Source organism: Chelonia mydas, chromosome 9 (genome assembly GCF_015237465.2).
Source record: "Chelonia mydas isolate rCheMyd1 chromosome 9, rCheMyd1.pri.v2, whole genome shotgun sequence".
Lineage (NCBI taxonomy): Eukaryota > Metazoa > Chordata > Testudines > Cheloniidae > Chelonia > Chelonia mydas.
In genome coordinates, this window is record NC_057855.1 from 96,665,976 (window position 1) to 96,691,489 (window position 25,514).

Consider the following 25,514-nt stretch of genomic DNA (forward strand, 5'->3'; position numbering starts at 1 on the left):
TCTGGATGTTCTCCAGTTTGCACACATCTTTCCTGAAATGTGATGCATGAGAGAATTCCTCTTGTTAAAACATAATAGTGACCAACTGTCTCTACATAATGTAAGTCCCAAATTGGCAGGGGAGTTGTGTTCTTCAGTGGAATGTATCTTGGAACAGTTTTAAAAAAAGATATTGTAACCATGAGTGTTCTCACTTGATAGTGTAAAAAAATATAACAGGTTTAGGGTCTGATCTCAAAACCCAGTGGTGAGTTTCCATTGACTTCAATGGGATTTGAATCAGACACATACGTGATCTCTTATGCCTCTGGTTTTAAATCAACCACTAATTGATGGAGATTGGGAAGAAACTTTGCTGTGGTCAGGCTATTTCATTACAGGGTTCCTTGTACCTTCCTCTGAAGCATCTGGTACAGGCCACTGTTTGAAACAGAATATTAGATTATATGGACCAGTGAGCTGATGCAATATGGCATGCCGGTGCATAAGAATTTAGTTTGTTACCATAGTATATTTGCTGACAAGAATGGAGCAGACAGAGCAGAGGAACAGTATAACAAGTATACAGACATGCAAACTAAGAACATCTGATTGGTAGGGTTAAAATGGGACCAGCATTGCTGGCATCCCTCTGAGAACTGCAAAATCGATTTTGAAAACAGGAGCCATTTTCATGTATGCTTTGAATTCATACTTCAAAAAACTAGGTATAAAACTTGGCTAAATGCTAATGGCTCTAAAGATTCTGTGGGAAGATCTTTCAGACTCCAACATATCAGTAACTCTCTTTTAAAAAAAATGGGGGGGCAGTAATACTAAGTGTTTCTAGAGCCTTTGAACAGTTACCTACTGTACTACAACCAGTGAGGTGTGCTAAGAATGGGGTTCTGTTCTTGTCTGCATTCTCTTTTGGCAACATTGGACCTTGTGTGTTATTAGAAAATGGGCTCTAGTGGCTGAATCACTGTCCCCTACTGGGTTAGTGGTGTTCTATAGCCGTAGTGCAGGTGCAGCTCCATCACGGGAGGAAGACAGTGCTGGGATTTTAGTTTAAAATCCAAACCTTTTATGCAGGGGAGGGGCCTCTTCTACCCTGAGCACTGAAAAGGGATAGTTGTCAGGGATCCTACCCATTTAGGGTTGGGGGGCAGAGATGGGGACGTGCCAATTCTACTTTTCTCCCTTGATTGCAATTGAGAAGGGGGGAACTTTTTTGGCCTAAGGGAGCCTGCTGCCTATCCCTGGCTGAGCTCTGTTTTGGAGCTGTAAATAAAGGGAGATTTCTTCAGGCTGTGCAGCACCTTTAAATATTCTTCCCTTGCTGACTGTCAGCCATGGAAGATCCTGTGCCCTAATAAGCCAGGGAATAGTCAGTGTGCTTGGCACATCCCCAAGCATTGCTGAAACATCCCATTGCCAGGTCGATAGTAATTAGCTGTCAGACTGCACCGCTGGAGAAGGGATGGACCTGGGCAGCTCTGTGAAGCCACATTCCAAGTGTCTGCCTCAGACCAGGGAGCAGCCTCCCCAGCTGCAGAACAGGGGGTGCTCAGGGATTTTTTGCCCTTAGGTACTGTGATGGGGCAAGGCCAGATGGCTATAGAAAAGTAGTGGGAGATAGATATATTTGGTCCAGGCTAAACAAATCCCTGGTGCCACGTTAAGTGAAATGGAAGCTGCTCCAGGTCAATTAAGACACCTGGGGCCAATTAAGAACTTTCCAGAAGGCAGGGAGAATGCTAGGTTGATTGGGACACCTGAAGCCAATCAGGGGCTGGCTGAAACTAGTTAAAAGCCTCCCAGTCAGTCAGGTGGGGGTGCATGTCAGGAGCTGTGGGAGGAAGTTGTGCTGTTGGAGAGGCTGAGTAGTACACACCATATCAGGCACAAGGAAGGAGGCCCTGAAATAAGGGTGAAGCTTGAGGAAGTGAGGGCTGCTGTGGGGGAAGTAGCCCAGGGAATTGTACATGTCATGTTTCTAAAAGGTCAGCTACCATAGCTGATACTATTAGGGTCCCTGGGCTGGAGCCCGGAGTAGAGGGTGGGCCCGGGCTCCCCCCCGCCCCCAACCTTTGCCCCCGATTAATCACTGAGACTGGGAGACAACAGAGACTGTGCAAGGAAGGATAGCTTCTCCTCACCTCCCTTGCTGGCTTATGATGAAAGTGGCTCAGTAAACTGTGACCCTTGTCTCTAGAGAGAGAAGGGTTACGTGGAGGGTCACAGTGAGCCTCTGAGGCTAGCGAAATCCGCCAGGAAACGCGGGACCCATGGAGGCAAGGACAGAGCTTTGTCACAGTACCCTCAACATAGCTGAGCAATCCGTCACAAGAGCAGCAGTAAAATTCAGTATAATCCACCAACAGCAAGCTGGGCAGCTTCCAAGCTCCAATCCTCCCCCACCCTTTTCAGCACTTTCCCACCCAGAAATGCCTGGGGAAAAGATGAGTTTGCAATGTACCCTGAAGGCATTTGATCCAGGACCAAGTGGGGGAGTGAATTCCAATGCTGCAGAGCCCTCGCTGAGAATGTTCGGCCAGCAGACCCCTTCGTTTATACCAGCATGGCTGCAGCTCAAGGGCTTCTCCTGGGGTCAGCTATAGTAGCACACAGAGGGAGGCACTTTCTCAGCTCCTAAAACATTTAGGGCTTTGTAAGTCAATATTAGCACCTTAAACTTCATCCAGAAACCAATAGGCAGCCAGTACAGATCATGGTGTGCTGGTCTAATATGTTTGAAGTAAGGTACTTCACTTACCAAGTGTCTGCTGCATTCTGCGCCAGCTTGCATTTCTGGATGGCTTTAAAGGATCATAAGCAACAACATTTTCTAAAATGTGTCCAAAACAGCTCTTCTGTAAGTCATAATGTTGTGATTACGGTTGATATCCAAATATACCAGTGCTAGAAACAAATGTCTTACATCAGTGGAATGTATGGATTCCCATCTCTCTAGCGATATCATGGGCTATTAGACCATAATCGTGCCATGGGATCAAAGATCCTGCACTTCCCACTAGTGTAACTTGAGCCCTGGAGATAGGGAAAAGAAGGAAACATATTTGTAATTGTAATCCTTTAGGAAAAAGGATGTTTGAAAGTGGGCTGGTGATTTGAAATGTTAAAATTAATCTCAGCAGAGTTGGAGAAATGGGCAGAGTGTAGATGAGGTGACCATAGGGGCATGACAGATGCAACATCTCTCACACATGCGCTATAAACATTTTCCCAGAATGCAAAACATTTACATTTGAAGCGCTGCAGACTTTCATTGCAATGAATGCCATTTTTGTTTTTCAGAAAACAGATCTGCCTCATCGGGACCTAGTTTACTAACGGTATTCCTAGGAATAGTATGCATTGGAGCACTAATGCTACCGACACTGGGGGAAGTGGAATCCGTGGTGCCTCTCTACCTCCATTTAAGTGTGAATCAAAAGCTAGTAGCTGCTTATGTTTTAGGTAAGTGTTTTGAAAAGGATTTTTTAAACAGCTTTTTTCCAGTCTCTACTGGAGTCAAAATGTCGATCAAAGGAACATCTGTAAAATACACTGCTGGCTTGATGAGAAGATATACTTTCATGTCTCAGTGCCAGGGTCAAGACTAATTTCATTCTGTTCCATCTCCACTTGTACTTAACATAGAAGGTCACAGTAGTACTTGACGGAGACGGAAGCCCTCACCATTAGAAATATAAGTGTTCTGGATAAGTGTCTTATTTGACCCTCAAAACAGGAACCTGGCATATAGGCGTCTACTCCACCTCATTTGTCAAAGAAAGCTACTGGAATACATTGCTGTTTCCTACGTATTCTAAGCCAGGACTTCTACACTGTAAAATTGTAGTTCAGTCATCTTATCTGTTGATATTGGAAATTCCTTCTCTTCATCCCCTCTAACCCAGAAGAGATCTAATGTGAAGAGCTGTCTCCTTTTACCCTAGCTTTTAGTCATGAGAAACAGAACTGCACTTAAAGGGTGAATGGACAGGGGCAATACTTGCATCTGATTCCCAAACCTGTGACTTACTCCTTAAAATGAAAGGAGTGAGAAGGCAGCCACTTATCTCATGGAGAGAGCGCCTTGTGTTACTCATGTTGCTCTCTGCTTTCCTATTGCCTGGCTGAGATCAGGACTCAGATGAGGATGAGCAGCCTGAAACTTAGGGTATGTCAACACTACGAAATTAGGTCGAATTTATAGAAGTTCTAGAATTTAGAAATTGTTTTTATATAGTCGATTGTGTGTCCCCACACAAAATGTTCTAAGTGCATTAACTTGGCAGAGTGTTTCCACAGTACCGAGGCTAGCGTCGACTTCCGGAGCGTTGCACTGTGGATAGCTATCCCATGGTTCCCGCAGGCTCCGCCGCCCATTGGAATTCTGGGTTGAGATCCCAATGCCTAATGGGGCAAAAACATTGTCGCAGGTGGTTCTGGGTACATGTCGTCAGGCCCTCCCTCCGTGAAAGCAATGGCAGACAATCGTTTCGCACCTTTTTTCCTGAGTTACCTGTGCAGACGCCATACCACGGCAAGCATGGAGCCCGCTCAGCTCACTGTCACCGTACGTCTCCTGGGTGCTGGCAGACGCAGTACTGAATTGCTACACAGCAGCAGCTCATTGCCTTTTGGCAGCAGACGGTGCAGTAGGCCTGATAACCATCGTCATCATGTCCAAGGTGCTCTTGGCTGCCTCGGTACGGTCGGTCAGGAGCGCCTGGGCAGACATGGGCGCGGGGACAAAAACAGGAGTGACTCGACCAGGTCATTCTCTTTAGTCCTGCCGGCAGTCCTATTGCACTGTCTTCTGGCAGCCAGGAGATGAGGATGGCGAGTAGTCCTATTGCACTGTCTTCTGCTGAGCAGCCAGGAGATGAGGATGGCTTGCAGTCCTACTGCACCGTCTGCTGCCAGCCAAAGATGTAAAAGATAGATGGAGTGGATCAAAACAAGAAATAGACCAGATTTGTTTTGTATTCATTTGCTCCCCCCTCCCTCCCTCCCTGAAATCAACGGCTGACAGTCGTTTCGGTGTGGTCTGTCAGGGTCACCTTGAAAAGTTTAATGGAGATTCAGTCCTGCCTGGAATACCGTGGGGAGGGATAGCTCCATGGGTTGAGCGTTGGTCTGCTAAACCCAGGGTTTTGAGTTCAATCCTTGAGGGGGCCATTCTGTGTGACAGTTGTTTTTGTTTCTCCTTGATGTAAAGCCACCTCCTTTGTTGATTTTAATTCCCTGTAAGCCAACCCTGTAAGCCATGTCGTCAGTCGCCCCTCCCTCCGTCAGAGCAACGGCAGACAATTGTTCCGTGCCTTTTTTCTGTGCAGACACCATACCACAGCAAGCATGGAGCCCGCTCAGATCACTTTGGCAATTAGGAGCACATTAAACACCACGCACATTATCCAGCAGTATATGCAGCACCAGAACCTGCCAAAGCGAAACCGGTCGAGTAGGCAATGTCAGCGCGGTGATGAGAGTGATGAGGACATGGACACAGACTTCTCTCAAACCACAGGCCCTGGCAACGTGGGCATCATGGTACTAATGGGGCAGGTTCATGCCATGGAACGCCGATTCTGGGCCCGGGAAACAAGCACAGACTGGTGGGACCGCATAGTGTTGCAGGTCTGGAATGATTCCCATTGGCTGCGAAACATTCGCATGCATAAGGGCGCTTTCGTGGAACTTTGTGACTTGCATTCCCCTGCCCTGAAGCGCCAGAATACCAAGATGAGAGCAGCCCTCAAAGTTGGGAATCGAGTGGCAATAGCCCTGTGGAAGCTTGCAACACCAGACAGCTACCGGTCAGTCGGGAATCAATTTGGAGTGGGCAAATCGACTGTGGGGGCTGCTGTGATGCAAGTAGCCAAGGCAATCAAAGATCTGCTGATATCAAGGGTAGTGAGTCTGGGAAATGTGCAGGTCATAGTGGATGGCTTTGCTGCAATGGGATTCCCTAACTGTGATGGGGCCATAGACGGAACCCATATCCCTATCTTGGCACTGGAGTACCAAGCCGGCGAGTACATAAACTGTAAGGGGTACTTTTCAATAGTCCTGCAAGCACTGGTGGATCACAAGGGACGTTCCACCAACATCAACGTGGGATGGCCAGGAAAGGTACATGATGCTTGCATCTTCAGGAACTCTGGTCTGTTTCAAAAGCTGCAGCAAGGGACTTTCTTCCCAGACCAGAAAATAACCATTGGGGATGTTGAAATGCCTATAGTTATCCTTGGGGACCCAGCTTACCCCTTAATGCCATGGCTTATGAAGCCATACAGAGGCACCCTGGACAGTAGTCAGGAGCTGTTCAACTACAGGCTGTGCAAGTGCAGAATGGTGGTAGAATGTGCATTTGGATGTTTAAAAGCGCGCAGGCGCAGTTTACTGACTCGCTTAGACCTCAGCGAAACCAATATTTCCACTGTTGTTATTGCTTGCTGTGCGCTCCACAATATCTGTGAGAGTAAGGGGGAGACGTTTATGGCGGGATGGGAGGTTGAGGCAAATCGCCTGGCTGCAGGTTACGTGTAGCCAGACACCAGGGCGGTTAGAAGAGCACAGGAGGGTGCGGTGCGCATCAGAGAAGCTTTGAAAACCAGTTTCATGACTGGCCAGGCTACAGTGTGAAACTTCTGTTTGTTTCTCCTTGATGACCCCCCTCCCCCCCTTGGTTCACTCTACTTCCCTGTAAGCTAACCACCCTCCCCTCCCCCCTTCGATCACCACTTGCAGAGGCAATAAAGTCATTGTTGCTTCACATTCATGCATTCTTTATTCATCACACAAATAGGGGGGTAACTGCCAAGGTAGCCCGGGAGGGGTGGTGGAGGGAAGCACCGGGTGGGGTGGTGGAGGAGGGAAGGACAAGGCCAACAGCACTTTAAAACTTATTGAATGCCAGCCTTCTGTTGCTTGGGCAATCCTCTGGGGTGGAGTGGCTGGGTGGCCGAAGGCCCCCCGACTGCGTTCTTGGGCGTCTGGGTGAGGAGGCTATGGAACTTGGGGAGGAGGGTGGTTGGTTACACAGGGGCTGTAGCAGTGGTCTGTGCTCCAGCTGCCTTTCCTGCAGCTCAACCATATGCTGGAGCATATCAGTTTGATCCTCCAGCAGCCTCATCATTGAATCCTGCCTTCTCTCATCACGCTGCCGTCACCTATCCGCTTCAGCCCTCTCTTCAGCCCGCCACCTCTCCTCCCGGTCATTTTGTGCTTTCCTGAACTCTGACGTCTGCCTCCACGCATTCGTCTGTGCTCTGTCAGTGTGGGAAGACAGCATGAGGTCAGAGAACATTTCATCGCAAGTGCGTTTTTTTTCGCTGTCTAATCTTCGCTAGCCTCGTGAAGGAGAAGATCCTGTGATCCTTGAAACACATGCAGCTGGTGGAGGGGAAAAAAAAGGGACAGTGGTATTTAAAAAGACACATTTCATGGTAAACCTTGCTGTTAACATTACATACATAGCACGTGCTTTCATTACAAGGTCGCATTTTGTCTCCCCCCACCGCGTGGCTAACCCTTTCCCCCTATGGCTAACAGCAGGGAACATCTGTTCAGCCATAGGCAAACAGCCCAGCAGGAACGGACACCTCTGAATGTCCCCTTCAGAAAAGCACCCTATTTCAACCAGGTGACCATGAATGATATCACTTTCCTGAGGATAACACAGAGAGATAAAGAACGGATGTTGTTTGAACGCCAGCAAACATACGCTGCCATGCTTTTTTCTGCAATGATTCCTGACTACGTGCTACTGTCTTGGCGTGGTAAAGCGTCCTATCATGGAGAACGGAATAAGGGTGCCCTCCCCAGAACCCTTTTGATAAGACTTTGGGAGTACATCCAGGAGAGCTTTATGGAGATGTCCCTGGAGGATTTACGCTCCATCCCCAGACACGCTAACAGATTTTTTTCCAGTAGCTGTACTGGCTGCGAATGCCAGGGCAAATCAATCATTAAACACATGCTTTTAAACCATGTATACTATTTAAGAAGGTACACTCACCAGAGGTCCCTTCTCCACTTCGCGGGTCAGGAGGCAGCCTTGGGTGGGTTCGGGGGGTACTGGCTCCAGGTCAAAGGTGAGAAACAGTTCCTGGCTGTCGGGAAAACCGGTTTCTCCGCTTGCTTGCTGTGAGCTATTTACAACCTCATCATCATCATCTTCCTCATCCCCAAAACCTGCTTCCATGTTGCCTTCCTCTCCATTGAAGGAGTCAAAGCACACGGTTGGCTGAACTCCCTAAAATGGCATGTAGCTCATCATAGAAGCAGCATATTTGGGGCTCTGACCCAGAGTGACTGTTTGCCTCTCTGGTTTTCTGATAGGCTTGCCTCAGCTCCTTAAGTTTCACGTGGCACTGCTTTGCGTTCCTGTTATGGCCTCTGTCCTTTATGCCCTGGGAGATTTTGACAAATGTTTTGGCATTTCGAAAACTGGAACAGAGTTCTGATAGCATGGATTCCTCTCCCCATACAGCGATCAGATCCTGTACCTGCCGTTCGGTCCATGCTGGAGCTCTTTTACGATTCTGGGACTCCACCATGGTCACCTCTGCTGATGAGCTCTGCATGGTCACCTCTGCTGATGAGCTCTGTACTCACCTGCAGCTGGCCAAACAGGAATTGAGATTCAAAAGTTCGCGGGCCTTTCCTGTCTACTGGGCCAGTGCATCTGAATTGAGAGTGCTGTCCAGAGCGGTCACAATGGAGCACTCTGGGATAGCTCCCGGAGGCCAATACTGTCGAATTGCATCCACAGTACCCCAAATTTGACCTGGCAAGGCTGATTTCAGCGCTAATCCCCTCGTAGGGGGTGGAGTAAAGAAATCTATTTTAAGAGCCCTTTAAGTTGGAAAAAAAGGGCTTTGTCGTGTGGACAAAGGGTTAAATCGATTTTACGCTGCTAAATTCGACCTCAACTCCTAGTATAGACCAGGGCTTAGGCTAGATCCAATTGAGGTGATGGTAGTGGGATGGTGGGGAACAACTCAATTGTGTGGTGGACCCTGTGCCTTCTGGAGGTGATTTATTCACCCTTTGTCCAAGTCTGTATTGTGGGTGTGCATTTTAACTCACCTGGTGTCAGTAGCCAAAAACATCTTCATATGAGGCTGTGGTGATAGTTTTTCAGATCTGCATCCAGTAATTCTTGACTTTGTAACTTCTGGATGATTGCAATATGCTCTGTTCTTGAAAACCACTCAGAAGCTATAGCAGGTGCAAAATGCAGTGCTAGAAATGGGATAATACATGATTTTTTCAGACAGCTGCATTAGCTTCCTTGCTTCTGGATACAATTTGAGGTGTTTGGTTTTTATGTGGTTTGGGTCCTGGTCTCTTCCCCTCTGTACCATTACAGCAGCTGATCAGATAAGGTGCTTGAGCTAATAATCTCAAGATTTAAAAATCCAACAACTGGGTGTTCTTCCGGGAGTGAAAAGATTCCTAGTCTGGAATGCACTTTGCTTGCTTGTCCAAAGTGCACATCTGTTGACATGGAGAGAGGATGGTGCATCTTCTCTTCTCAGGCTTATACCTGTAGTAATTAGTTGGGTTGGTGGGAAAGAGAAAAGTGTCTTTGCTTTTAGTTCATAGTCACTTTTTTATAGTTAAATGCTTTACATGGTCCCCTGACACATGGCATAAGTGGCCATTATGCACTATTTAATAAACCCAGTATTTGGTGTTGTGAAATGAGTTAGATAAGCTCAGGTTCTCTCCAGTTCTGGTAGTCATAACTTTCTATGCTAGTGCCTGCCAGAGGGTGTGTTTACACTAGAAATGTAAGTTGACCTATATTAGGTTGACTTACAGCCACTAAAGCAATTACCATGGTGGTGCATGTCGACACTATCCTCCTTGCGTCGCTGGCTCACCAGGAGCGCTTCCATGGACATAAGAGGGGCAGTGTGTGGAGCTGAGAGCCTGGTTCCTCAGTTCTGCTGGCAGCTCCTGCTGGGCTCCCGGCGGGATGCCCCCTCCCCCACTGCCCGTTCCACAGCAGGAGCAGGGCGGGAAGCCGCCTGGGGCTCCTCAGGAAGCCGTGAAATTGATAAGGCTGCCCCGCTTCTGGCAGGGAGTGGGCAGGGCATCCTGGGTTCTCGCCCCGGCTTCCAGCTGGGAGTGGGGTCCAGCCACCCAGCTCTCCAGGGGAGTGAGAGTGGAGCTGGATTCTTGTCAATTTCATAGGTCCTGCCAACAGCCTATGTAAGGAACACACAGACACTACGTTGCCATAACTACACCGACATAAGCCCAACGCCTCTCGTGGAGGTGGAGTTATTTTGTTGGTGTAGTAGACCACTTACATCGGCTGGAGCAAGACTGTAGTGTAGACACTGACATCATCAGGTCAACATAAGCTGCCTTATGTCCACCTAACCGTGTAGCGTAGACTAGACCATAGTATGAAGAACAGGTTTAGGTTTGTGAATGGTTGGAATGCTGATCAAAGGGAAAGTACTCCTGCAACTTTGCTCCATGGATTCTCTATCCTGGACCTCTTAAATAGAACCTGCAATTTAGGACATTGAATGGCAGCAGCAGGCCAACACCAGCACATTAATTTTCCATTGTGACCTACCTGCATTGAGGCTGACTTTGGATAGGCTATTACCAGCAGGAGAGTGAGTTTGTGTGTGTGGTTTTTGGAGGGGGGTGAGGGGGTGAGAGAACCTGGATTTCTGCAGGAAATGGCCCACCTTGATTATCATACACATTGTGAAGAGAGTGGTCACTTTGGATGGGCTATTACCAGCAAGAGAGTGAGTTTGTGGGGAGGCGGAGGGTGAGAAAACCTGGATTTGTGCTGGAAATGGCCCTTCTTGATGATCACTTTAGATAAGCTATTACCAGCAGGAGAGTGGGGTGGGAGGAGGTATTGTTTCATGGTGTCTGTGTATATAATAATGATATTCTGCAATTTCCACAGTATGCATCCGATGAAGTGAGCTGTAGCTCACGAAAGCTCATGCTCAAATAAATTGGTTAGTCTCTAAGGTGCCACAAGTCCTCCTTTTCTTTTTGCGAATACAGACTAACACGGCTGTTACTCTGAAACCTCTCAATGGCCAGCAGATTTTCATCTGCCCTGTACAGTAATCTCAGAGTTAACTGTGGACTTCCACTTTAAAGATGTGCTGAGGGAGAGGATATCATGAGCATTCCTGTGGAAGGATATTTTTCGGTTCAGGGAGCACTACTTTACTTGCAGCTCTGTGTTTAGCTGCCTTTGAACTCAGCTCTCTCCACCACCTCTCAGTTACTACGGAACAATTACAGGGTTCACCACAGTGCAGCATTAGGTGCTTCTGCGCTTGCAGGCCTGGACTCTAATATATTATCTGTTTCAGAATCTGGGACAGTCAGAAAATTAGGGTCAAGCAAACCAAGTCAAACACAATCAAGCACTCAATCTGCCCAACAGAGTAGGTTCATTTCAGGTTTAAGTGGAGTGTCAGCAGTTCAGTGTTAATGCTGGGGGCAGGTGAAGGTTGCATGATTAGGGCTAGAGAACTTATTTGTAAAACATCAAGTTTGACACTTCTCTTAAATCTGCTCCCCTGCTGATAGGGGAAGGCCTTTGGCAGTGGAGGCAGCAAGTGGATACAAGAGCAACAGTGCCAAACACCTGTAGGCCCCTCCCCTTTCAGTGTAGCTCTGCTGCTGGTTGCACACTTTGATGGGTGCTGGGGAAGAGTCCGAGGGACCTTCCCACGCTGCGTGAATGATGACAGGAAGTCAAGCTGCCCAACACGACTGTCTATAAATAAAGGTGCTGTTAAATGCACTGAGCTGAAATGAAAACAATGTTTCAGTTACTTAGTTTAGGTGGTGCCAGCAACATTTATATTAGAAAAGCACCTAAAGGCCTCAGCCAAGATCAGTACCTCATTGTGCTAAGTACTGCATGTGCAGAGTAAGACAGTCCCTGCCCAGACTCCAACTAGCAACAATAGGTTAATTTCCAGACAATCTGATCCATAATTGTTCACTGAATGTGCATCGCTTCTGCCACTAAAATCTCTGGATCTGTTCAGACTGGATGATCTAGACATGATTAGTTCTTTAGAACTAACATTTTAAACAATCATTGATTCTGATTAAGCCAAACTTTTGTTGAGCAATATTTGAAAGTTATTCCTATAAAATAATTTAAGTGAAATCTATGTAAATTTTCATTCTGTAAATTTATGCACTCTTATCTTGTTTTCTGGCCTGTGACAGGAAACTGTTAGACCTTTACTTTGAATGCTTTATTCAGTTAAATTAAACTGTTCTTCATTTCTCATCTTCCAGGTCTTATCACCATGGTTATCTTGAGGACATGAGTAATGATTTAATTGGATGTAAAAAAAGAACCCCAACCTTATCTTACTATATATTTACATCATGAATGTGGACTGCCTTTTACTCTCATGTGATGCATTAAGATGCTAGAAAAGCTATTCAGTGATTTAAAATACTTTCAAAAGTGTAATATATATTTTATCTATGTATAACTATAAATAAACAACAAGACTCTTAGGTGCTTCTGTTACAGCTATGGAATGTTTAGTGATATCTGTGAAATTATTTTGAAGAAACTTTTATATCTACATCTACTGTACAAAAGACATATTAAAGCAACATTTGTTATTTTAAATCCATGTTCACATCAGTGTTTGATCGCTATAAAAGCAAACTGTTCATTCTGAAAGGTTCATTTGTTTATTCCATTGCTGTAAGTACAGAGGTTACTACATAACATTTTATGTATAAATACCAGCATGATCAGAGTTTACGTAAGGCTTGTCAGTTAAGATGAAATTTGAAATTCCATCACTAAAAACTATGAAATAAATACATTAAGTTTAGATGGAGAAGTAATTAATTCTCATTTCCTGACATCATTAACAAATATGGGATATAGGGCTCTTCTTAACTGTGGAATCAGTTATAGACATTTTTTTGCATCATAACTGTAAATCATAAAACATTTTTGTAATTTTTTTATAAATACATGTAACGTACAAATGTAGCAAGATATTTAAGTATAGATACATAACATCCAGCAAGAGAAAACTCACATGTCCAGGACTCCCACTTCAAAGTAGTACGGAAATAAACCTTGCCACTACATTGGTAATGATCTGAATACGTGTAGCAACATAGCCAAGGTCCTCTATGTACACGTGTTAGACAAATATACTTGATTTTTGTTTTGTAAGAAACTGAAGTTCAGCATTGATTTTTATAGTTTGGAAGAATTTATACATTTCTGTTTTGTCTCATGCTGGAAAAGAAACAAGTTCTCTTTGACCTCCAAAGTAAGTATCTGTCTACTTTGAAAGACAAGCTGAATGTTCCCTACCTAGGGCCCAGTAAGAATGTGCTTGGTTCTTTCACAAAAATCTTACATTGCTTATTTATGAAAAGCCTATATACCATGCCTTGAGCTGGGTAAAAACATTTTGGAAATTAAACCTTCTTTCCCCTTGCATATAATTGGTTACCTCTCTGTTTATGTATAGAGGGGGCAGGAAAAGACCATGTAGAGATGAAAAGTTATTTAACAGTGATTGCACAAAAGATGGTGAAGTTGAAGTACTTAAATGAGAGCAGCCCTGGATATTAATTTACATAATGAGTCTTTGTAGGAATAGTCAATAATAATGTTATTACTTTAGCTTAACTTCAAGGGGAGCTGAGGGCATGTACCATCCTGGAATAACAGAAATGTAGGACTGGAAGGGACTGCAGTAAGTCATCTAGTCCAGTCCTCTCCACTGATGCATGACTCAATATTATCTACGTCAGTGATACTCAGTGGTTCAGGAGCCAGATTCATAGAATTGTAGAATATCAGGGTTGGAAGGGACCTCAGGAGGTCATCTAGTCCAACCCCCTGCTCAAAGCAGGACCTATCCCCAACTAAATCAGTAATCAACATCACCCGAAAGAGCTACAATAGTGTGAATTCATTGTTTCATTTACTCTAGTACTATACAGTCATACTGAAACAGTCTGACAAGGAAATATTTAGTGTGTATACATAATTCTCACAGTAAAGTGACTGACACAAGTAGTATTTTATCAACTACAATTGGTTAATAACTTAGATTAATAACTAAATCATACAGTGTCTTACTATCATGTGCTGCAAAGAGCAGCAGGAGACAAATTTGTGACTAGAGAGTTTCAGTCTGAGTATCGCTGATCTAGATCGTCTCTGACAGATGTTTGTCTAACCTGCTCTTAATGCTCTCCAATAACAGAGATTCCACAACCTCCCTAGGTAATTTATTCCTGTGCTTAACTGCCCTTACAATTAGGAAGTTTTTCCTAATGTCCAACCTAAACCTCCCTTGCTGCAAGTTAAGCCTATTGCTTCTTGTCCTTTCCTCAGTGGATAAGGAAAACAATTTATCATCTTCCGCTTTATAGCAATCTTTTACATACTTGAAAACTTATCTCTCCCCCCTCCCCCCCGTCTTCTCTCCTCACTAAACAAACCAATTTTTTTAAATCTTTCCTCATAGGTCAATAAGCGCTGGAATAAATTGCCTACGGAGGTTGTGGAATCTCCATCATTGGAGATTTTTAAGAGGTTAGATAAACACCTGTCAGGGATGGTCTAGATACTTAGTCCGCCCACGAGTGCAGGGAACTGGACTAGATGACCTCTTGAGGTCCCTTCCAGTCCTGTGATTCTGTGCTTTCTAGACCTTTAATAATTTTTGTTACTCTCTTCTGGACTCTCTCTCCAATTTGTTCATGTCTTTCCCTAAGTGTGGTACCCAGAACTGGACACAGTATTCCCTTTGACGCCTTCTTACTGCTGAGTCTAGTGGAAGAATTAATTCTCACATCTTGCTTACAACACCACTGCTAATATATCTCAGAATGATCACTCTTTTTTGCACCAGTATTACATTGTTGACCCATATTTATTTTGTGATCCACTACAACTCCCAGACCTTTTTCTACAGTACTCCTTCCTAGACAGTTATTTCCCATGTTGTATTTGTACTCCTAACTGGAGTACTTATCATTTGTCCTTATTTTCATCCTGTTTAATTCAGACCGTTTCTCCAGTTTGTCAAGATCATTTTTAATCCTGTCCTCCAAAGCGCTTACAACCCCTCCTTCCTGTAGCCTTCTTCCTGCCCTTATTCTACATGTCATCCTTTTATTACCAAGCAGCACAAGTTTGGCTCCTTTTTTAATCTACTGCTGTAGTCACCCTTCTTCAGACTCAACATTAACCTCTTCTCAAATCACTTCACTTCTTTCTTCTGATTCTTCTCTGTAACAGAAGGTAGACATGAATAGAGGAGAAAAACAGCACACATACTGTTGTGTATTACCCTGTCCATTTTTATTGTGTGTGAAGACAATCTGTTAAGTTTTGCTACTGTGTGCGTAACCATGGCAGCTCTGACATCAAAGGTGAGATGGTTAATCTTAACACAATCACTGAACTGTACCTTTAATATGATATGTTCATCATTATTTGTACTGCAGTAGCTTCAGAGCTCAAGTCATGGACCAGGAGGATCCCACTGTGCTAAGCATCGTACAAACACAGAACAAAGACTGTCCCTACCCCAAGGAGCTTACCATCATAGAAACCAAGTCTCAGCCCTATCTAATGTTCTCAGTTGTGCATAATTAGTGTATTAACATCTCCAGGATTAGAAATTAACTGAAAATGCAGGACAACAGGAAATTCCAAGGCTCTGAAAAGGAATGTTGGCAGTACAGGTTTCTTCATCAAGGAAATTATAGAGGTGCAATTGTTTTACAAAAATAGGTTGACTCAGAACGAAGCACTGACAAAGGAGGTAATGTTATAGTAATTGACTCTCAGAAATAATAAAGAAAGCATTTCTCTTTCCAGGAGTCACAAGAGAAGGAGCCAGCTAGTACACCGATAAATGGCAAGGTTAAACCGTGTATGCAAGTCCAACATGAAGTGCAGGTGACACACCCTGACTTAAAAGAAATGAGCAGAAAATAAGTGAATCTTTAACTTCATTATATTCAAGAGAGATTCCTGAGGGTTGTACAGTCCACATATATAACTCCAATATTGAAAACAAGACATCAGGAAATTAGCAGGTACTTTGGCATTAGTTGAGGGGAGATTTACAGAAACCGTTTGAAGGGAATGTGGTGGCAGCAAGAGATAAGCAGGATTTTATGTGAGCAGATGGATAGATTCAGAAAGGCAATATAGTATTAGAAGTACCCGAGAAGCCCATCTGGAATAGTGTGTATAGGGCACAAGGGATCCTTCCTGGCTGGCAGAGAGATCTGGACCTTCCCTTTGTTTTAGTGTGCTATGTTCTAGTAATCCAGGCTCAGTGAAGAGCCAAGAAAAACAGAGAATCAAACCCTGCTTGATGTAATTTAACTTCAAAACAGGACAACTGGGCCCGTAAACTTCGTTTCATGAGGAGTGAATCAGAGCATGTAGACTCATCCCTGCCATTTAGAATCTCTAACAGTTGAGTAGCGGTCACTGCATCAGAGCACCTTTGAGTAGCAGGGTCACAGTTCTGGAGGGAATTGTAGGAGACAATGTATTGGTAGCAATCAGTGTAGAATCACAGTGGGAGTCACCCCATAGTTCACTTTAATCACATTTCAGTTAGTCACCAACCCTGTGTGAAATCACTTTATTTAAGAAAATGGGGGCGTGCATTTCCTGATGCAGAGTAGGTGGAAACGAGCTTTTCAATTCAAAATGGAGCTGAGAAAAGAAGGGAATATGTAGGGCATTTAACACCCAGAAATGCAACTTGAGAAAGTGAATACACCCCCCGAAAAAGTGTTTGTGCCATTTCCCATTCCTAGTTCCTGACGCAAACCAGACAGCCTTCTCTTCTGGAAACAGATAAATGCTTTGATCACAGAGCTAGAACTGCTTTAAATGTTTATTAGTAGAGACTGAATCACCCTGTTCTTTCAGCACCTGCTATACGAATATAACTCTCTCACACAATTGTAAGTGAACAATCTTATTGGGTACTAAGTGATGAAATACCTTTATCAATGTTGTCATCACTTAATACCTGATATGGTTGTTAATTTACCACTGGCTGTAAGATCTGCATTACGTGCTTGTGTCTAATCTGGATCAGTGCTCTGGATCAGGAAATGCTTGCAAGCCCCCATTTTCTCTAAAAGTGAATCATAAAATGCGTACGCCTACAATAGAGAAAGTGTAGATACAGTCAGTTAACCAATGTTCCACCCTCAGTAAATCAATGTAAGTTCCACAGTTTGCCTATTGAACACTTAGAACACAACTTGTGATACTGGAACAGATTGCCAGGCCATCTTAGCCCTGTATCCTGCCTCTAGAAATAGCTCATCCCTTGTGTTTCAGAAAAAAACTTCCCACTTGCTCCATATACTAACCCCATGAATCTGTTTATTCAGCAAGAACATTTATTATGTACAATGAACTAAATAATAATAATAAATAAAACAAAAAGCTACCAGGAATCCCAAGAGCATCAAAATGATGCTATCTTGACATTAGCTGCTGGCATGAGTTAGTGTATGATTGTAGATATTTAGTAACAGCTCTCCAGAAACAAATGCAATTTATCTGAGTTGGTGGGTGAGAAGGCCCAAATTTTATAACAGCTGTTCACAATACACACACACAACCTACAGGTTCATAAAAAAACTCAACAGCTCTAATGTAGTTCAACAGTTCTTATCCTCGACTGTGCATTTAGAAATGAATTAGGAGGACAAAATATCCAAAAAATGGAAGAGATGTACCCAAACACCAACTACTAAACACACTGCATTGCCCATGTTAATGGCTTCCTACCTGCCAGTCATCCCGCCATTCAGGATGGTAACTGCTTAGCTTAGAATTTGGTAGCAGAAGTTTTACATACCTAAAAAACCTTTGAAATAATTGACTTACTTCCAGAAGTCCTCTCTGTCTCTGGATTCCCAGCCAGAACATCAGCCACCTGGTATTCAGCAACAGGTAACTGCCATACATTAACTACGCAAACACCAGCACATCATTCACTAAAACGTTATCACAGAACAGGTCCCAGGGAAAATGACCTTCGCATAACATGTGTGACCATCCTTCTGAAAGGGAAGAACAAAGCCATCTCTTGCTCAGAAAGGTACTTAAAGGTCATATTTGTTTCCTCAACTAAATCAAGAGTTAGTCTAGGTGCAGTCTACATTTCAGCGCACAGCTTTCTGGCTTGTTACATGTAACCTAATGAGAAATGCAGAGTGGCATCATTGTGAAGGCCGTAGTGTTGAATGAGGCAAAGTCCTTTTACTTGCTCTCTGTAGTAAGGACATTTTACACCTTTGGGGGTTTAGTGCCTTAAGCTGTAGTTTTATCTCTTTCATGCCAATTCCCATCTCCCCCCACCTTTGAACCCTCTCCAGAAATAAAGGCTTTAAAGAAGAACATCTATATATGGCCTTAGTAATAAGAAACTTATCCACAAACAAAGGTAGCTTAGCTGAAAGCATATCCAGTGTCCAGCTAACACCCCTCACCCCCCCAAACCCCAAAAACCCACACACCACACTGGCACAAATCTAAGACAAAAATGTAACAAGTCTGGAGATCAATGGTTAAAGAATGCAGCCAGTTCCCCACTGTCATCTAATGACCCTTTACCATGCACTCGCACCTCATCCAGTATGCACCTAGGCCCCTTGTTTTGTTCTGTAATGGAAGTGTGCTGCTGGAGGTATACTGCTGACCTGAATATATTGCTTATTAAGTGCACAGTAGACATTTTAAAAGGAGCAGAGTTTCCAGGGGGCATTAAGGTATGTCAGAGTTCTGTAAGTTCTAGTGTGAAGTGTGGACTCAAGTATTTGTATGACTAGAAATGGGACAAACGATCTATCTGGGGTTATAAAATGTGTTGATTATATGGTGGTGTAGGGCATGTGGCACTAGGCCTTCCCTGTATGTATTTTAATGACATTTTTTCACAAATATCAGTTTTTGGTAGTAATTCATGTTGTAACATGTTAGTGTATTGACATGGCTCCCTGGAATAGGAAATGCCTGTATCATCTCCAAGGCTGAACACTCAGTGTCTCCAGGAAGCATGTTTGTCTGGTTCTCCAGAGTGAGCAGTTCAGACCCCATTAACTGAGCAAACAGAGCACTTGAACCATGGACCCAGTGTATAAAAGACCTCTTGTCCCAGTCCAAAACAAATCAGGGAAGTTGTACCACAAAGGAGACAGGTTAAGTTTCTTAGGGCTTTTGTGATGCATCATAAACAATGGAATTGCTGAACAGACATGGAGTTGAGGCATGTGGTACAGAAGTCTGTGCCAAATGTGACTACTGACAACACTGGCAGTGATGTTGCACACTCTTTGGGGATTAGTAAAGAAAGATTTTCTAGTTCTATACACACACACACACACACACACACAATGGGGGCACAGAGAAAATCCATCAGAGGGTCACAAGCATACAAGATAGGACATGAACATGGATGCTGAAGTTGCATATAGGTAGCACTTGTGATGGGAATAACTATGGCCAAGAAGGGAAAGTATCAAGGAAATTCCATAGGAATTACTAGTCTGTCTTTTCTAAACCATAACACCATATCCTGAACAGAGCCCCCTGCTGTTAACTCATTTGCTGCTGACTCAAAACAAGAAATTGTAATTAATGAAAACCATGACTTTAGAAGTACTATCAGGTACTGATGACCTCTTTCATATGGAAGGGAAAAGGCTAACCGAATAGCAGGACTGCTTTGCTGTGCTACGGTAATGGACTATAAATACAGAAATAATAAGTAACTGCAGTCATTCTGAGTGACATTGCTCTTATGCTTAAGAGGGAGGAGATAGAGGCAGAAGCAAACAAGACCAGTGCTTCAGAAATGCTGTTGCAGAAGAAATGTAATCAAAGGCATCTTAAATTGTCAGTGTTTCCCGTTTTACACAAACGATTAGACAAAGAAGTAACAAATAGAGAATTAACATACTGTACTTGGGTGCATTTTTTCCACTCAGGGAACTATAGATACAGCCAGTAGCTTATCAGGCAAAATTAAGGCATCAGCACTGGGTGTCATTCAAGAAACAAGTAAACAGCATCCTTTGGAAAGCCAAATTCTACAGTGGGGCACTAGAATCTCAAGAGTCCATCCTCACAAAACAAATTAACTCCTTCACCTCAGGAACCTGCCAATGGTCCACAGTACAACCTCCACTGCTGGCACTTGGAACCATTCAAATGAAAGGATTCTTGTCATTAAAATAAATTACAATGGAAACTGCAGTGATGACAAGTGTTAGAGCCTGGATGGGCTCAGTTACCCTTACTGATTCTCCCAGCATGGTGCATGGTTCCTGGTACTATTTATAATGCAAAAAAGCCACACAAGCACTGGTATTACCTGAGTATAGATGCTATGTGAGGCTTGCGTATGTAAAGTTACACCAGGTGACAATTTCAGGATTAGCATAATATTTTTCAAGGACCATAATGAACACATTTCAATAAACTTAAGCAACTGAAAGTTCAGACAGGTTCAGAGATCACAGATCAAAATAATACATAGGTTTCATAATACAAGAGGCTGATTCTATGTATAATGTGTGAAGAGACATCAAATCCACAAGGGGAGAGAGTAATAATTAATCAGGGCCTACATTACATACAATGGATTTTTTTTTTTTTAATTTAACACAGCCTTGTGAGAGAGAAGCTTATATGATGTCAACCAGGAAAATACTCAGCAACTTTTATAGTACTATGCATCTTTGAAGTAAATATTAGCTAATGAATCCTCATAATACGGTTATGAGGCAGTTAAATATCATCCACATTTTATGGAGGCACAGAAAGGGGATGCTAACTCAGGCATGCCAGGCTCCCAGCTCAATACTCAGGAATTCCATGCTGCACAGAAGCAGATCAGTCTGATAGGCCCCTTGATAGGCACAGGTGATTACTGTGGAGATGATTTTTTTTTAAATGTGCACAAAAAATTAAGCACAATCAATCAATAAGCCCATCACCTAGCTAGCTATTCATGCACAAACAAGGTCATCCTCCTTAACCGTCCCATATTCTCTGATTCATCTATCACAAATACCTGTGGCCACAGGGAGCATAAGCCCTTCCCATCCTTACAAACAACTTGCCCATTTTATGGGTCTGCATCTTCTGATACTGGAGGTATTTGACCTTATTTGCCTCATGATGTGAATGCGGGGTTGGGGGGGGACTCACATGGGATGGGGGCTACCTACCTGGCCCAGAAGTAATCTTGGCTGCCTGCATTTGTAACCCTGTCCTGTTTGATGATTTTGCTGCCAGGGAATCTGTGTTCACCCACACACAAGCCTGCAGGTGGGCCCCAATTCAATCAGGATTGGAGCAGAACCATGCTGCCATTCTCACCTCTACAGTCAAATGTTAAGGGTTCTTGTAAAGCATTAGTTAGGCTTCCAGCTCAGTTACTGTATATCGAAATTCATGAAATTATCTTTTCCAATAACTAAAATTAGAGTAAATAGGAAAAAAATGCACCAACTGGAATTCATACTGCCACCTGGTGGCCAGAAAGGGATCTTCTGAAAACAGGATATGTTTAAGGTAATTATGATTCCACCACCATAAGACAGTGGATGCAGGGATACAAAAACAAAGAGCATGAAAAGCACAACATTTCAGGAGTGACCACTGCCAAATGGTGCATGAGCGGTAACTGAGTGTGAAGATAGAGTTGTAACAGAATAGGGGGCTGCTCCTGCCCTCATTTACGTCAATAGCAACTGGCTTCATGGCAGCAGGTTTAGACTCAAATGCAGAATTCATTTTTCCGAAATGTTACAAATACTTACAAATCAAAGTACTGCATCATTCAAACAGTGATGCATCTATAGTTAAAGTTATGGATGGAGGTGAGCAACAAAGGAACACCTGCACAGATGTCGAGTTGATCTTTTCACCAGTCTGGGGAATTCCTCACTTGTACAGAAACCATCATCTGTCTGTCCAAGGTGCATTTGACTGTAGAATAGGTCATTCTGAGCCAGCCCTGGAAGCCGTGGAGGCACAGCCTTGCGTGATCAGTCACAAAGGTGCAAACTGATGTGTGTTCCAGGAACTGAAGACAGTTCCTTGTTGTGGTCCGAGAGCTCCCCTGAATTACCCATACCACACTTGACAAAGTTAGGAATCTAAGAGAAAGTGGGCCCTGGCTGTCAACGAGTCCGAAGACATGCCTATAAACTGTATCTTCTGTACAGGGGTTAAATTGGATTTTTGACCCAATTCCTGAAACAGAGCAAGAGCTATCTGGATGGAAGATAGTGCTGCTTCATAGGAACGGCCTTGAGTACCAGTCATTGATGTATCGGAAGACCAGAATTGGAAAGGACTGAGTGACATAAAATGGACAATACAGCCCGATTTCATGACCCCTTGATCCACATGTCTGTAGCGATCCACCTCCAATCCTGTTGGAAATGGGAAAGGTGATCTCCAAAGGGGGGCAGGGGAGCAAATGGACACAGCTGTAAAACCAGAAGTACAGGACTTGAACCTTAACCAGCCTGTCAAAACTTGAAAGCTTTGAAGATGACTGGGTGGTTGTACAGGGCGGGTAAGCAGCCCTCTTTCTCTGAAATTTGTGTCATTTCCTCGGGGCGTCCAGTGGATCTATAGAATCCAGAGAACTGAGCAGGACACGCTCTCTGGGTAGTCTGTGACCGACAAACTCTCTCATTTGTAGGTGGCTAGGGATCATAAAGTAGCCCTACAGTCCTTCAGCATGTACACAGACGCATCCGTGGTCTCCGAGAAAAGCTTACAACCATTGATAGGGAGGTCCTCAACACAGTGTTCTGTACATCTCTTGGAAACCCCAAAAGTTGGAGCCTTGATGTCCTGCGCACAACCACCACTGTGACAGTGTCCCCGGCCGTAGTGTCCGCAGCATCCAAGGACATTTGAAGAGCAGAGTTGTGGCCAATAATTGGCACTCAGATGATGGACTGGAATGGCTCTCTATGTTCCTGCACCAGATGTTTAATCAATGCTGTAAATCTAATATTGTTTGTAAAACTGTATTTGGTCATGACTCCTTGATAGTTTGTGATCCTGAATTGTAGGGTTGCTGACCAGTAGGACTTCCATCCAAAGAGATCCAGTCTTTTTTGGTCTTTGTCATACTGAGTTCACTTGCCACACAGTCTTAGCTGGATCCAAGAGCACCTCATTAATGGGTAATGCCACCCTGGAGGGTATCGCTGTCTGCAGAATATCCAAACAGTTTATGCTGCGAGTCCTTGACTTCAAGTGCAATTTGAAGAGTGTCAGCTACCCTCTTTCTGAGGTCTTGAAATTGCCAAAAATCATTAGCCATAGATGGTGGCAGAGGCATAATTACCTTGTCTGGAGACAAGGATAATATAGGTGTTTGAGGGGTGCCCTGGCCTCCTGTTCCTCAGACGTCTCTCATGTGGGGGGTGGGGAGGAAGATGGCTGGTTGGAGAAGATAGGACTGTTCAAGTCTAGGCTCCCTATGAGATGGTACCATTGGGCTGGTGAATTGTTGTCAATAGGCAGCCCAGAGGTCCCAGTATGGCCAGTGGTGAGAGAGGGGCATATGGGAATGGGGATAGCAAGCAGGGTTGATTCCACCACCCTTACTGATGAGCGTAATCTTCCCTATGACTGTCAAAGAATGCGTTCCTGAAAGGATAAGTTGGAGAATCCTGAACCTAATCAGAAGAGACGAACTGGAAGTCTCATTCATCCTCCTCAATATCATCCAATGCAGAAGCACCTGCAGAAAAGGGTGGCAAGTTCTGTGGTACTGGAGGAAGTTGGCAGTCTGGAGATCAGTCTCAGGAATGAGAGATGCTTGGATACCCAGGAGGAGTGGGGAGTCTGGTTCGTCCATTACAGACAGATCCTTAGTATAGCAGAATTCTTGTGGTATCATGTAGGGGATCAGTACTGATGCGGGAGCCAAGGATGCAGCAGACAACATTAATATTACTGTAATGGGGGGTGTACGGATGCATGCACCAATGGTGTCTGGTACCACTGAGTGCTTCGGAGAGCCCTGCAAATCTGCGGATATCCACTTTATATCCATGGATATCTGCATCCACAGACCATTTTTGTGGATCAGCTGCTGACACAGTATTTCTAGAGCCCTGCAAATCTGCAGAAACCTGCTTTATATTCACGGACCATTTTTGTGAATCCTGGATCAGATGTGGATACAAATTCTGTATCTATGTAGAATTCTCATGCTTATGCTTGCCATCTTTGTCCCTGGTAGAAGGTACTGAGGCCCTTTTGGAGCTGTTCATTTTGGGACTTTCTGGCCCTGCTAGTACTGGAGGAGGAGTCATTCAACTCAACAGTACCAAGCCAAGAGGTTGAGGCTTCAGAGACCATAGTTATCACAGGGGAACTGGGTTTTTTTGGTGCTGGCTCCTTAAGATGAGTCTACACTCTCCTCTTTTTGGATGTCTTCTCTGAAGCCTCCAAGGTCTTCCCTTTCTTAGAGGAAGCCTCCTCCAAGGTTGAAGGGGTGCTGTATATGTCGAGACAGATGTACGGGGGGCCTCCTGACCTGACTCAGAAGCTGGTCAAAGGAAGCATTCCATCATCAATAGTCTTGAGTTTCATATTCCTGTTTTTCCTCGCCCTGGATTTGATGGCCAGGTAGAAGTGGCACTTTTGGGAGACGTGAGGCTCCCGCAAAGCAATGGACACACTTGGAGTGGCCATTGCCTACAGGTATAACCTCTAGGCAGGGGAGGAGCAGTGTTTAAAACCTGGTGAGCCAGGCATGCCTGGCCAGGAAAATAAGGCTCCCTAAGGGGAGAAAGGAACAAAACAATCCTCTTACTACTTACCTCTAACTATAACTATCACTAACCACTTACTGTACTACCTGATCCTAATCAACAACTATAGAGATGCAGAATAAAAGATAGCTGAGGCACACTCAAGGCGGACATGTTAAGGCTCCATCTCAGGCAGAGATTGAGAAGGAATTGAGGGCAGTTTGCCCCCCTCATCCTTATATAGCCTTGGTGTCCAATATGAGGAGACATAGGGAACATATGCAGGCCAAACGGACACTAAAGGAAAATCTCTGATCAAGGTCTTGAGAGGTGCATGTGCACCTGAAGTAGGAGCACCCATAGGGACACTATTCAAAGAAACTTTGTTCCTATTGCTAAAAACAACATTTTGTTTTAAGAAGGCTGTCTAATTAGAGTTTATCACTGGTCACAGACTTCTGAAAGTTGGAACTCCAGTGTCCAAATTCAGTTGGACCTGCAGAATACTATAGTCCTGGCCCAGACTATGAGTGGGAGAATTACAGAATTACACTCTAGGATAAGTAAAGGCATGAGGCCTGACACCTGAGGAAGTGCATTCAGAGACCAGAAATGGGAGAGAGGTGAAGCTAGCCCTATACCAATGAGATTAGTCAAATCAAGCT

General features: G+C 44.2%; 1 protein-coding gene across 3 annotated transcripts in view; it reads left to right on the forward strand.

Annotated features, from left to right (window-relative positions):
* Positions 1-21,011, forward strand: part of MOSPD1 (motile sperm domain containing 1) — a 35,727-nt gene extending 14,716 nt beyond the window's left edge. The window contains exons 5-7 of one of the 3 annotated variants that reach the window (XR_005226826.2): positions 3,301-3,462; positions 15,893-16,113; positions 17,948-21,011. Coding sequence is in view for 2 of the 3 variants with exons in the window: in XM_037909223.2 (XP_037765151.1) it covers positions 3,301-3,462; positions 12,310-12,341 (194 nt within the window). In the remaining variant the exon portion in view is untranslated. Of the gene's footprint in view, positions 1-3,300; positions 3,463-12,309; positions 12,710-15,892 lie in introns of those variants that run through there. The other 2 variants (XM_037909223.2, XM_037909224.2) reach the window with 2 other exon arrangements.
* The last annotated feature ends 4,503 nt before the right edge of the window (positions 21,012-25,514 follow it).